The following is a 13,871-nucleotide window of genomic DNA, read 5'->3' on the forward strand; positions in this document are numbered from 1 at the left end:
CAGTTTTGACTTTTGGAACCACATTAATTTCCACATACTCAAAGAAATGAGGACAAAAGTAGGAGGAAAACTCTAAAATGAAATACAAACAAAAACAAACGGATCAAACCATGTTTCAAATGAGTAACCCTGAAGGAGGGGAAAGAGAACTAACTCAGGTAACTTTTGAACCCAATGTGCTGTTTTTTTCTCATAGCTTGGGTTAGCAATTCCAAAACTTACATACATTTGTGAATGATGGCAGGCAGGTGAGTTACAAAGAAAGAAATGGGAAGAGATAGAATGAACCCTGGGCTGTTGGACTGGAATCAGATGTGTCAGTGTGGATCCATTGTTCTTAATATAGATAGGTAGATACTGAAATAGATACAGATGTGGGGGTACACACATACACACACACACAGATACACACACATGCATCTATTTCCTAGCACCATCTGCTAAGAGAGTATAGAAGCAAGGACTGCACACAGAGCACCCAGTTCTTGGTTTCTAAATATCATTCTCCACTAAAGGAACCAGGGATTCTTGAAGAAATGGCTGCTCACCCAGCTGGGGCAGGGAAAGTACAAAATGAGCCTGGAGCATCTTATTCCGGAAAGTAAGGATGTGCTTGAAGAACGATGGGGACATGTCAAAGGACACACAAGCCAACCTGAAAGAGTTCCCACTAGCCTAATGGGAACAACTTGAACATCAAAATAAATAATAATAAAGAATTGCAGTCCATGGAACAAAATAAGAATTCATGAATCCATGCTGATATGGATCAATCAGAAAAACAAATGTTTTCCTTGTAGTAAAAAGCAACTAATAAATATAGAAAGAATGAAGAAATTTGATAATCACTATTTGGTAACCATCATAGTAATAACTGTGAGAGGCAAAAATGATCAATCGATGCTAAATTTAATGGATAAAAGTTTGAGAAGTAACCAGTATTTGCATCATCTTCCTACACTTATTACAAAGAAAGAAATAGTGATTTTACAGTAGAGAAACTTAGCATTTATTTTCACTAAATGATCAAGCTAGCATCACCAGTAGTGGCACAAATTGATATTATGTGCCTCCTGATACATGCACCAAGAAGGATACATCACTCCTGTATTTTTACCAAAAATATATAACCTGAATCTAATCCCAAGGAAAAATCATAAAAATCCAAATTGAGGGTCATTCTACAAAATAACAGGCCTGTCCTTTTCAAAAATGTAGAAATCATGACAAAGAAAACTAGGCAGCTATTACAGATTAGAAGAGATAACAGACACTGGGTAGCTGATGGCCACGTATCATCCTGGACTTACTTTCAGCATAAAGGATTTTGTTGAGAGCTTTATATGATATTGGTGGGTTAGACAGGTAGCATCGTATCAGTATTAATATCCTGATTTTGATCATCATACTGTGGTTATGTAAGAGAATGTTCTTCCCTTTAGGAAATACACAGAGAAGAATTTATAGGTCAAGGGACATTATTTCTTCAACCACTCTCAAAAGGTCTGGAGAGAGAAAGAGAGCCAGGACTTAGGGGTGTAAATAAAGCAAATATTGCAAAATCCTAACAGTTGGGCAATCTGGGTGAAGGGTATTGGGACATTTTTTAATATTATTTTGCAATTTTTCTCTAAGTCTGAAATTGTTAAATCAAACAATTTTGATATATAACCAAGCAGTATATGGGATCATAAATCAGTATCTCTATAGGCATTTTTATGTGTATAAATCTGAGATTGAGCATGTTAAATCACAAAAATAATGGTGTAAAACCATTGTTTCAGGGGCATGGATGAGGGACCAGAATTTCAGACTTGGGAAACATTTGTTTCTGTTGGAATTCCGATAAACTTTGTTTATAGCTTTCTAAAACTGTCTCCCACGAGCACAAAGGAGGGTACTGTTGTTTGTATCTCAATTGGATTAGCCCTGGGCAGGGTACCCTGTAGTCTGTGAGATTCTCCCAGTGAACATGGTTTTTCCAACAGCCCATGAGAAACCTACCTACCATGTGAGGGAGCTGCTTCTAAGCTGGAGATCAGCCTTCTCGTGGCCTTGAACATGCACTAATTTTATAGCAGTCAGTTTACTGGTGAATGATTGGACCTCCTAAATCAACCCTTAGCGTGCTTGTAAAGAACACAGATTTTTGGCCTCTGCCCCAATTTAGAATCTCTGGGAGTTAAGACCCAGGAATCTTCATTCTAACAAAGGCCCAAGGATATGATTAAGCATTTGAGAACAGATGACCACGTGGCTTTTCATTGCAACTGTCAGATGGTGCTTCTAAAGTGGCTCCCAGTGTTCACACCCCACTGTAAGCCCCTCGCCTTGTGGGTGGGCTGTACCTAGGGACTCTCTTCTAATAAATAGAATAGGCAAAAGTGATGGGCTGTCACTTCCAACATTGGGTCATAGAAGACTGACTTCCATCTTGCTCTCACCCTCTCTGTAGCCTTCTCCCTTGGTTGCTCTGCTGATGGAAGCTGCCGTGTTGTGAGCTGCCCTAAAGGAGAGGCCCCCATGGTGAGGGACCAAGGGTGGCCTCTGGTCAACAGCCAGTTAAGAAACAGGGGCCCTCCATGCAACCACCCAAGAGGAATCGAAACCTACCAACCATGTGAGTGAGCTGCTTCTAAGCTGGAGATCAGCCTTCTCATGACTTGGAATTTACACTAATTTTATAACGGTCAGTTTATTGGTGAATGATTTTGCATCTCAAGATCTTTTGCTTCCCCAAGACTATGAATGTACAGAAAACTAAGGATCCCTGGACTTGTAGAAACCACCCACCTTAGCACCGATTAGCAGGAGCCACCACCACCTCCATAATTTGTAGGGCTCAGTGCAAAATTAAAATGCAGGGCCCTAGTTTAAAAACTCATTAAGAGTTTCAAAACTGTGAAGACGGGCAGTAGACCAAGCGCACTTCTGCGTGCGGGGCCCTGGGTGACTGCACAGGCCACAGCCCACAAACCTGGGCCTGGCATTGCTGACAGCTAGCAGATGCCAAGCAGGAGCCGAGAGCCCAGAGTGCCCAGTGGAAGTTCAGAGGAAGGAAGACATGGTGGATGGACCCAAGGGTGCCAGTGGGGTTAGCGTGGCTGAGGCGACTGCCATTCCCACTTCCTTCTCCCTTGCTGCTGCTCATGCACAGACTGAAAAATTGAGGCTCTTACTACCCTCTTTCACAGATTCGAGTGGCCCTGGGTTTCAGTGCTGGCCGCTGGGGCTTAAAGGGAAGCCTTCTGGGGGGCTTTAGAATACTTCTGTTTCCCTGATAAGAGGGAGAAGCTTGCTGCCACCACCCAAGTCTCTCTTACTTAGCCTTGAACATGCCATCATGTCTATAGCTGCAATGTCCATCTGGCCTGGAGGCCCAAAGGCCAACACTCCAAGAGCATGAAGTACAAGCAGGGGTCCTCCATGCCATGGCAAGCCCCTGATGCAGAGCTAGCACCTGCCTCTTAATGGGGCCGGGTACCCAGTGTCCTTCCTCAGCTCTCCCAGCTCCCCCCAGGGGCCTCCTCCAGGAACTGAGGCCTGTCTCCTCCCAGTGCTGCGGCCACCAAATCCATGCACCCGCTCCCAACCCAACACCACTGTTCTCTCCAGAGTACACACTCCACCCCCTCCCCAGGCATAGCTCCCACCCAGCTGAACTTCCCAGGTCCGAGTCAGGCTCAGTGCTAGCTCAGAGCGCTGACTCTTCTCAAGAGCTCTTGAGAAATCCTGGTGCACTAAATACACCTGACTGCACCCCCGCCCCATTCTTTGTTCAGGCCAGGCCAAGCCAGGCTCAGCTCTGCGTGCTCTGTCCAGGAAGGAGAGCCCAGTAGCAGCCGACCTTATTTGATTCTTACCTACAAGGTAGCTATTTTCATCTCCAAATGACGGAGGGGAAACTGAGGCTCGGAGCAGCTTAATTGCCCATTCCCATGCTTCCCACAAATCCCCACAGTAGGAGACCCTGGCCCCCACTGGCTGGATGCTGGGGACCCCCACTATCTTCAGTCTGCCTTTGCAGGCAAGGCCCGAAGTCCCTCCTCTCCTCCCTGCTCTCGCTGCGTCTCTGAGCCTCCTGCGGTAAACAGCCCAGACACGGCCAAGTGCCGAGACAGAAACTTCATCAGCAAACCTCATTCCAGGGCACTGCCCGGTCCTGCTATTCCTAAGTGGCTCTGAGTCACAACGTCCCTGCTAATGGGCAGTACATGCTTCACTGCTCAGCCTGATTTTGAAGACTGGCCAAGCTCTTCCCGGGCATCCACTGCAGCTGCAGGGTAAGGCTGAGCGAGGCGGGATGGCTGCAGCCTGCCCAGGTGAGGGCATGGGAGAAGCCGCAACTATCGATGGGGCACTCGCTTCCCTTGCGCCAAGCTCTGTGATGGGTGCCTCGTGGTACTGAAGTCCCCAGAAGGGCCCTCCAGGTTGGATGTCATCATTCCCATTGAACAAATGAGGAAACCAAGGCCCAGCAAGGTCAGGTCCCTTGCCCAAGAGTCTTCAGCAAGTATGCAGCCTGGCAAAAGGCTACCCTAGGCTCCTGGCTTCCAGAGTCCAAGCGTTAAGCTCCTTAATTATATGGACTTCTGAAAGCCTGGTATTCTAGTTAGCTAATGCTGCCAGAATGCAAAACACCAGAAATGGATTTATAAAGGGGGTTTATTTGGTTACAAAGTTACAGTCTTAAGGCCATAAAGTGTCCCAGGTAAGTCATCAACAGTCGGGTATCTTCATTGGAGGATGGCCAATGGTGTCCAGAAAACCTCTGTTAGCTGGGAAGGCACATGGCTGGCATCCAGAGTTCTGGTTTCAAAATGGCTTTCTCCCAGGACATTCCTCTCTAGGCTGCAGTTCCTCAAAAATGTCACTCTTAGTTGCTCTTGGGGCATTTGTCCTCTCTTAGCTTCTCCAGAGCAAGAGTCTGCTTTCAACAGCTGTCTTCAAACTGTCTCTCATCTGCAGCTCCTCTCTCAGCTTCTGTGCATTCTTCAAAGTGTCCCTCTTGGCTGTAGCAAGCTCACTCCTTCTGTCTGAGCTTATATAGTGCTCCAGTAAACTAATCAAGGCTTATGCTGAATGGGTGGGGCCACACCTCCATGGAAACCATCCAGTCAGAGTCATCACCCACAGTTGGGTGGGTCGCATCTCCATGGAGACACTCAAAGAATTGCAATCCATTGAACACCGATACATCTGCCCACACAAGATTACATCAACGATAAAGGCGTTTTGGGGGACATAATACATTCAGACTGGCACAGCTGGCTTTCGGCGAGCCTCTGCCTATCTCATGCTAGTTCACCACTCTAGACCATGCGCAGGAAAGAGGTTCCAAGAGCCATGGGTGATCAGAAACAAAAGGATTCTCCCTTGAGTGATAAGAAACCTCCAAAGCATTCCTGGCCCCCCATGGAGCTGGCCAGCCCTATCCACATCCCGGGAGACCTCAAAGGGCTGAGCACATGCATACCCTCCACCACAGCTCCTCAGGCCCCCCCCCATCCATCCAGCCCTCGGGCATTTGTTAAAACCAGGAGTCCAATCGAATGACTATCATCATTGCAAAGTAGTGATGAGTAAAAATGGTATTTTTTGAGACAGCGCCAATGAGTGAAATGTGATACCTGACCAGGTGATGTTCCCCAGACAGCCTGTTAACCGTCAAGGGCACTGGGCAAGCTGGCACGGAAGCTAATCCTGCTAAGGAGACCGAAGCCAACCCTCTACCTGCTCATCTTCTTTTATGGGACTTTTGCCTCCACCAAAGTTCAGTCATCCATTTATTCACTCCTCAAATATTTAACCAGCATTAATTGCGTGCCAGCACTGCTGGTTGCCCACTCAGTAGTCATTCCTCCCTATTTCCTTGCTCCGCCAAATCCACCCAGCCCCAGAAGGTGAACTTTGATTGGTCTAAACCAATCCTGGCATCCTGTTTTCCTTGCCAGTGATTGGTCTAGATGTGAGCATGTAACCCAGTTTTGGCCAATAAAACATAAAAGGACATCTACCAAGAGAGTCTGGGATGACTGTCTTCCTATTAAGAGGGAAGTGGGTAAGGAAAAGACCTTTTTTGTCTTCTTTCTCCCCTCCTGCTTGGGATGCTGTTGTCTGAGGAGATTTCTGGAGCTTCAGCAGCCATCTTGTGACCTTGAGGTGACAGTGCTAAGGCTGAAATACCAACCTGTCAAGGATGAGAAAGCAGAAGACTGGAATAGCCTTGATGGCTTTGATGGGCCACTAGGCCTTCTTGGATCTGCTTTCAAGACCCCTTGTGAAGTAAAGATTAAGTGTCCCTATGATATAAGCCACTCTTAATTGGATTTCTGTTACTTGCTGCCCAGAGCATACTGATTAATGTACCTGCTGTATCAGTTTTATTGCAACATGGAAAACCACCCCAGATGGTGATCTACAGCAACAACCGTTTATTATTTCTCATATATCTATGGGCCAGCTGAGCCATTCTGCTGATCTCGACTGGGCTCGCTCATACATCATGCGGCTTGGCTGGGACGAACCATCCAACATTGCCTAAATGCTATGTGTGAGCCTGGATTTTCTTGTGCTATGTATAGAAGCAACTGGGACAACTGGCAAAATCTGAATAAGGGCTGTAGAGTAGGTAATGTATTGTATCAATTTCCTGATTTTCATAATTGTTCTGTGATTAGGTAAAGAAGCGTCCTTGTTATTAGGAAAAACACACTGAAGTCTTTAGGGGTAAGAGGACATCATGTCTTCAACTTGTTCTCAAATGTTTCACAAAAAAAAAAAAATCACAGAGAGAGAAGGATAAAGCAAATAGGACAAAATGTTAACATTTGAGCAATCTGGGAGAAGGGTATACAAGAATTCATCATACTCTTTGCGACATCTCTATAAGTCTGAAATTAATTTAAAATATAAAATTAAGCAGAAAAAAGGAAGGGAGCCAGAATTCAAACTGATGCAAATGGCTGGGTGTTCCTTGGGAGACCTGGTTGGAGTCCCAGCCCCTGGGAAGCCAGAGATCATCTGGGGTCAGTTATAAGCCCTCTTGTACTCAAAACTAGTACATCCTTGACAAAGATGGCCTGAGGATTCAACCCACTAGACATGTGAACGTCCTTTGCCAACTGTACAGCATCTGTGCAGTCAGAACAGTCATAGTGGTGATGCTTTTATTGAAGCAAAAACCCCTCCTCATTTCTACCTTGGGGGAAATGTGGATTTTCGTGGGTGGGATTTGCTTGAAGCTACATGTGCCCATTTGAAGGCAGAATAGGATCCTGGGCTCAATCCTGGCACTGCCGCTTAGTAGCCATATGACCTTGGGCTGGTACCTTGAGTTTTCAGTTCCTCCATTTCCTCACCTGGAAAATGAGAGAATAATAGTATGGATCGCATGTGGTTGTTCTGAAGATTAAATCAGTTAAAGCACCGCTCCGTAAAGAGCTGAGACGGCGCCGGCACAGGGAGAACGCGCCATAAGTACCAGGTGTCCTCATGGGCACCTACAGGATAGCCGTTAGCCCCCTGGGTTGAGCATCAGACAGGTTCAAGCCCTTTACAGACCTAACACTCACCTGCTAGGTGACACTGAGTTTACCTGTCCCTTTGAACCTCAGTGTCCCCATTTGTAAAATGTGGGCAAGGCTAACACTTTCACCATCGGGCTAATGGGAGGACTAAATGACAGCAAGTGAGTGCCAGGTGCCAGGTGCCAGGTAAACGATTAGCCCTCCCTGAATGGCCGGGAGCAAACGTACCTGGAAATCCCTCCAGCAAGAGGACGGTGGCCCAAGAGAGGCCACCAGGGGGCGCTCTGCACCCACTCCCATTTCATTTCCACGGCCCCCATTGGACAAAAGCTTGAGATTTGTAGACGGACAAAAAAGCTCCCATTCCTGCCATGTCTCCAGTCACACCTGATTCTAAGCCCTGTTCTTTTTCTGGGTCCCTTCCCCTTATCCTAGGGGCGCAGTGGGTCCTGCGTGGGGCAGCCCACCTCACCTAGCTGCCCACAGGGGGCTGGAGAAGAAGGGACAGGTGACAAGTACTCACCTGCCCCACATTACAGAGAAGAAAAACTGAGGCCCACAAAGAAGGGACACCCCAACAGAAATGGATCAGAGACCTCTTAGCCAAGGGTCAGCCAGACCTGGGGGATTTCAGCACTGCCTGACACTGCATGCCACTGGGCAAGTGCCTTAAACTCTCTGGGCCTCGGCTTCCTCACCTGTAACATCTGTAGTGATACCTCATGGGGTTGGTGGGGAGGTTAAAGGAACTGATAAAATCCCTGATACACAGTAAGCCCTCAGTGGATTGTATTCTTAGCATTCCATGCCCCCCTCCCAGGCTAGCCTGGGTCCCTCCCTTCTCCAGGTGGGTTTTTACTGCATCAGCGTCCATCTCCCATCTGCACTCACTCCTCAGGAAACCCAACCAGGATCACAGGTGAGGGATTTCATCAGGTAGGACTCATCACGTTTGCAAGTAATGGAAACCCAGGTAAACCCCCTCAGGGACTCTAGGGTGCCTCCTGGGGCCCAAGGAAACATGAACAGTGGATCTAAGGGCTGAGAAGCCCAGACTCAGCCTCTGGGCTGGACCCCTCGGGGAACCCAGAGGTTTCCTCCTTTTCCCCTCACCCCACCGCCCTCTCTCTCCCTCGCTCTCCACCTCCCTTCCTCTCCCCTCTCTCCCTCTCTCTCTCCCTCCCTTGCATCATTCCTCCCCAGGAGCCTGTACCCACTCCTCTCCCGCCCACTGACCTCCCTGCCATTCCCAGAGATGCCCAGCTCACTCCCCCCCACCCCAGCCTGCACGTTGGCTGTGCCCTTTACTTGGGACTCTTTTCCTCCAGGGGCCTGCAGAGTTCACCACCTCCCTCCTTGGGGTGTTTCCTCAAACGTCACCCTAGCAGCAGCTACCCTGACCTGTGACTGAAAGTGGGAAACTCCCCCGCGCCCCAGGATGTTCACGGCCCCTTCCCTGCTGGCTGGCTTTTTGCCTTTAACCTTGATTCACCAAAAAGTGGGCTGATCATAATCCTTGGTTCATAGCCCACTCTCATCAGCTTTTAATTAATTACTTAATTTTGATAATGCAATAAACACCTGTGAAATTGCCACCCAAAACAAAAGCTAGAACTTGACAACTACCTGCATCTAATAGTCATATGGTTTCCCCTGTCCCACACACGGCCCCCACCTCATCCTGAAACCTGAATCCTGTATTCTTCCCTTATTTTCTCTTTTATATAGTTCATTATTGCATGTGTGTGGTATATATATATATATATATATATATATATATATATATATACACACATAATATGTAATTTTAGTTGCCTTCAATGTTACAAAAAAGCTATCATGTTTATATAATGAGACATGCTTTATTAAATATTCTATTTCAGAGATTTTCTCCATGTATTTGTGATTTGTGTATAGCTATAGTTCCTCCCTTTTGACTGCCATGTAATATTCCACTGTGGGAATAAACCATAGTTTATCTATGTGCTCTCCCATAGATGAATATCAGTGTTGTTTCCGATGGGCCACTGTGAACAGAGATGCTGTGAACTTCTTCTACACGACTTTTTTAAATGGGTAAGAACTTCTCCAGGGGGTACACTTGGAGTAGAATTGCTGGGTCACAGGATATGTGTGTGCTCAGCTTTAGGAGATAAAGCCAAACTATTTTCCAACATGGTAGCACCGATTCACATCCCCACCAGCCGTGCCTAAGAGGGCTTTGTTTTCCTCCATAGTGCCTTATGATACACTGTGTTACTATGATATACTTTATGATATGCTATGTTACTATGACATGCATTATGATACACTATGGTATACTAGGTTATTTTACTTATTTAGTTGTGCCGTCAGCACTAGGAGGGAACTTGTCTGTTTTGTTCACTTTTGTGTCCCCAGTGCTTAGAACAATGCCAGGCACATAGTAGGTGCTCAATAAGCATATTCTGACTGAATGAGTGGGTAGATGACCCAAACAGGCCCTAAGAGCTCACAATATGTATAATAGCGCAGCTACCCATGAGTTGACTCGGTTTTACTCTCCCAAATCCCCCAGGGAAAGGACCTATTGGCCAAAAACTACCAATGCCGGACCTCCAGGCCACTAAATCAGAACCTCTGAGGGTGGGGCTTGAGCATGGGCATTCTTCAAACACTCCCCAGAAGGTTCTTGTGTGCAGCCAGGGGTGAGACCAGTACTCCCAGTTGGGACGTGCCCAGACCCCAGTGAAGCTGAGTTTCTAGGGCAAAGCTCAGGAATCTGTATTCAGCAAGATCCTGCATGGCAGCCTGGCACCAGCCTCCACCCTCTGCTTCTTCCAAGTCTACCACCTGGACATGAGCCCGCCCAGCCCCTGCCCACCAGGCCAGCTGTGGACTGTCTCTGTTCTGAAGTTCTGGCTAATTCCACTGCCAGTTCTCAGCTGGCAGCAAATGTCCTTTTACCACTCCTACCCTACCCTCATCCTGCAGCCCTGAGAAAGTCCCCTGCTTTCAGCAGAAATCTCTTGAGTTCTGGGGGTCCCCTTTCAGTTCCCCAAGGCAACCAAACAGTCCTTCTCTCTGTGACTGTTTCCTGTTTTCCATTTGAACTTTTTCTCAACTGCCAAAGGGGGAAGGTCACAGATGGTCCATGTACCAGAATCTAGGGGGCTGGAGAGAAAGAGCTCAGAAAAGTCTTACTCACTCTGCTCCACCGGGTTGAGGATGGGGGAGACATCTGCCTCCCAGGGCTTGAAACCCAATTGTACAAGACCTTTGGAACGGCCCTCAAGTTCATGCATCTTGTTCTGCGTGCCCACAAAACACCTCCCACGGCCCCTCTTCCCCTGCCTAGCCCAGGCTAGGCATACAGTAGGTGCTTAATAAAGTCTAGATACTTTCAGACTCTCAAACACAAATTCAGCCACATCCAGTCCCCTTCAGTGCCTCCCCATCACACTCATGATAATATTCCAAGCTGGTACCAGGGCACACAAAGTCCACAGCCATACATGCCGCCCTCATCTTGCCCCACCCTCACCCCTGCTCGGTTCTCAATTTCTGCTCCTGCCTCCTTTCTGTTCCTCTGACAGCCAAGCTCTTTCCCTCCTCTGGGCCTTGGCATTTGTCAGTTTCCTCTGCTTTATATGCTCTTCCTCCCACTCCACAAGCCTCCCATCCTCCTTAGCCAAGGTAAGACCTACGGATCCTTCAGGGAGCAGCTGAAATGTCACCTCCTCTGAGAAGCCTTCCTTGACTTCCTGATCTGGTCGGACCCCTGCTAGATGCCTTCATGTCTTCCTGAACTTTTTCTTTATGGCCCCTATAAAAGTTTACAATCACACTTTGCATATCTCTTTGACTCATGTCTGACTTTCCTGTAGACTGAGACTAGAGAGGGCAGGAACTAAGCTATTTTGGTTGTCTCTATCTCGGCACATGGGCCACACCTGGTTCAGTCTTTTTTAGCTGGATGGATGGATGGACGGATAAATGGATAGGTGGGGTAAGGGAAGAAAGGAAGGGAGGGAGGTTGGGAGGAAGGAAGGGTACTTGCATGGATAAATGCATAGATAGATGGATGGATGGATGGGTGATAGAGGGATGGATGATGGGTGGGAGAACAAAAAAAAATGAATTCATGATTGATTGACTGTTTTTTGCCTTATTGGCTTTTCCAGTGGTTCTAAGCCATCTCCCCAGTGACCCCTTGAAGTCCAGATAGGTCTTCTTCCTCCTTGAAATCCTTTTCTCCCAGGTTCCCAGAACAAGGCTTTGTCCTCCAAGATGTTCACAGCCTAGTTGGATATTAATCCAGTTGGAAGGAGCCATTAAGGACCACATTATACCAGATCCTCAGCTGGGTGCCTTCGTCAGTCACTCAACAAACACAGAAGCAGCGTGTTGCTGTAAGACGTGCAACAGGGTTTGGGGTTCAAATCCCAGCTCTGCCATTTACTCCCTGTGGGAACATGGGCAAGCCATCTAACCTCTCTGAGCATCAGGGTTTGCCTTTCAGGGCGGTCATGAAGATTAGTGAGTATTATGTAGGTACCTAGCACATAATTAGCACTCAATTTTAAAAAACCATTATATAATGAGCCCACACCACATTGATGAAGAAGACTTAATTCCTGATCTCATGAATGCCTCACTCTGGCAGGGACAGATTTCATTTAAACAACTAGTTGTGATGCAGGATGTTATATCAAAGGAACACCGAAGAAGATGGGATGAGTTCCCGGAAGGCTTCCCAGAGGAGGTGACATTTAGTCAGGCCTTGAATAGCATTAGACAGGAAGTGAGGGGACATGGGTTCTTCTTTCCCATTTGCTGCTAGATCCCCATGTGACCTTGAGCCAATCTCTCCCACCACCTGGGTCCTCTTCTGTAACATAATGTTGAGCATCTGCTCTTAACTTTTTGGGTCACAGCCTCCTTTGAGGATCTGCTGCAAGCCAGAGAGAGCCCTTCTTCCTAAAAAAAATGACAGTCACACAAGTTTGCCTATAATGGAGGGGTGGCTTCATGGCCCCCCTGAAAGCCACTGATGGACCCTTGGCTAAAATCCCCGAGCTCAATGATCCTCTTAGAGTGTTGTCACTGCAGAACTGGTCCTGCCCACAGACAAGGCTTGTCTCTTTAGTTTGCAGCAGATACAAGCAAGCAGAATCATTGACCCAATCCGGAAAAGCCCATCAGGCACTGGGCTGTCCTGCAAGACAAAGCAAAGGGCCTGGGGAAGGGAGGTCACTCCGGCTGGCCAGAGAGCCAGAGTTCAGTTCTGGGAAAGGGGCCCTGAGCAGCCTGCCTCTGACCTCGCCTAGTTTATCTCCATCTTCCCTGGGGAGGCAGAGGAACGTGGGCTGCTCCGGGCAGGCTCCCAAACAGCTTGCTGACCCCCATCTGCCGCCTGGGCTGGAGTTCCCGGACGCATCCTTCATCTTCCCTAATCTAAACACCCGCAGGCCCCGGGTGGTCCATCCCCTTCCTAGATGATGTGTGTCCTCAGCTGCATCCAGCCCAGATGGCTGGGGCGAGGGACAGGCCGTCCTTTTAACACTTGAGCTGCTGCCACCTCCTTCCCTTTCCATCCAGCAACGTTCACCTAGCATTTACTGAGTACCTTTCGTCTGCAGGCACTGGGGAATGCAGCTGTGCACAAGAAGGAAGAGTCTGCCCTCAGGGAGTGTATTTCTAGTGGCTTGGAGACTTTCCTCCAAGGTCCTTGTCTCCTGGCCTCGGTCCACCCCCTGGCTGGGAGGCAGGGTGCTGGTTCCCATCCCACTCACCCAGAGCAGGTGGGCACTTTGGAGAAGTGGGCTCCAGGCTGGTGAACTGGGTACTGACATGAGAATTCAATCAGGGAGAGTGTCTGGGCACCTAGTTAATCAGATGTGTGATGCTGGGCTTGTCTCTAACTCTGTCTGGGCCTCAGTCTTCCCATTTGTACACTTCAGATTCCATGATTCCATTTGGCTCTGATATGGGCATTGCCAGACACTCCCTGCCCCAAGAATCGTGGAAAGAGAAGAGGAGCCTACCCCAGAACGCTTTAAGATCTTTCTTTAGACACTCTCTGGGTCTTATTTATTCATTCAAGCATTTATTGAGCATGTATTGTGTGCCAGGCCCTGGACTAGGTGACTGGAACGCAAGGTGATAAAGATTCAAATTAGTGACCCATAAACACCCCATCCGCTGTCTCGCACCCTGCTTGGGGTCAGTGGCGCCTCGTGGGGTCCCAGGCCGAGGCTGTGGGGCGCCCGGGACTCGCGTGTCAGTGCCAGCGGCGCTCTGGGCCACGGTCTGTCTCCTCCCCTTCCTCCTTCTCGGTCCCCTCCTTCTTCCCTCCCCCAA

The 13,871-nt window shown here is 48.1% G+C and overlaps 1 protein-coding gene across 1 annotated transcript in view; it reads left to right on the plus strand.

Moving 5' to 3' along the window:
• LOC119519283 (2'-5'-oligoadenylate synthase 2-like) overlaps positions 1-11,329 on the plus strand; it is a 46,340-nt gene extending 35,011 nt beyond the window's left edge. The window contains 3 exon segments of the mRNA XM_037816867.1: positions 2,456-2,620; positions 9,527-9,605; positions 11,183-11,329. Coding sequence (XP_037672795.1) covers positions 2,456-2,500 — 45 coding nt within the window. The 3' untranslated portion in view covers positions 2,501-2,620; positions 9,527-9,605; positions 11,183-11,329.
• The last annotated feature ends 2,542 nt before the right edge of the window (positions 11,330-13,871 follow it).

This window comes from Choloepus didactylus, chromosome 23 (genome assembly GCF_015220235.1).
Source record: "Choloepus didactylus isolate mChoDid1 chromosome 23, mChoDid1.pri, whole genome shotgun sequence".
In the NCBI taxonomy this organism is placed as follows: domain Eukaryota; kingdom Metazoa; phylum Chordata; class Mammalia; order Pilosa; family Megalonychidae; genus Choloepus; species Choloepus didactylus.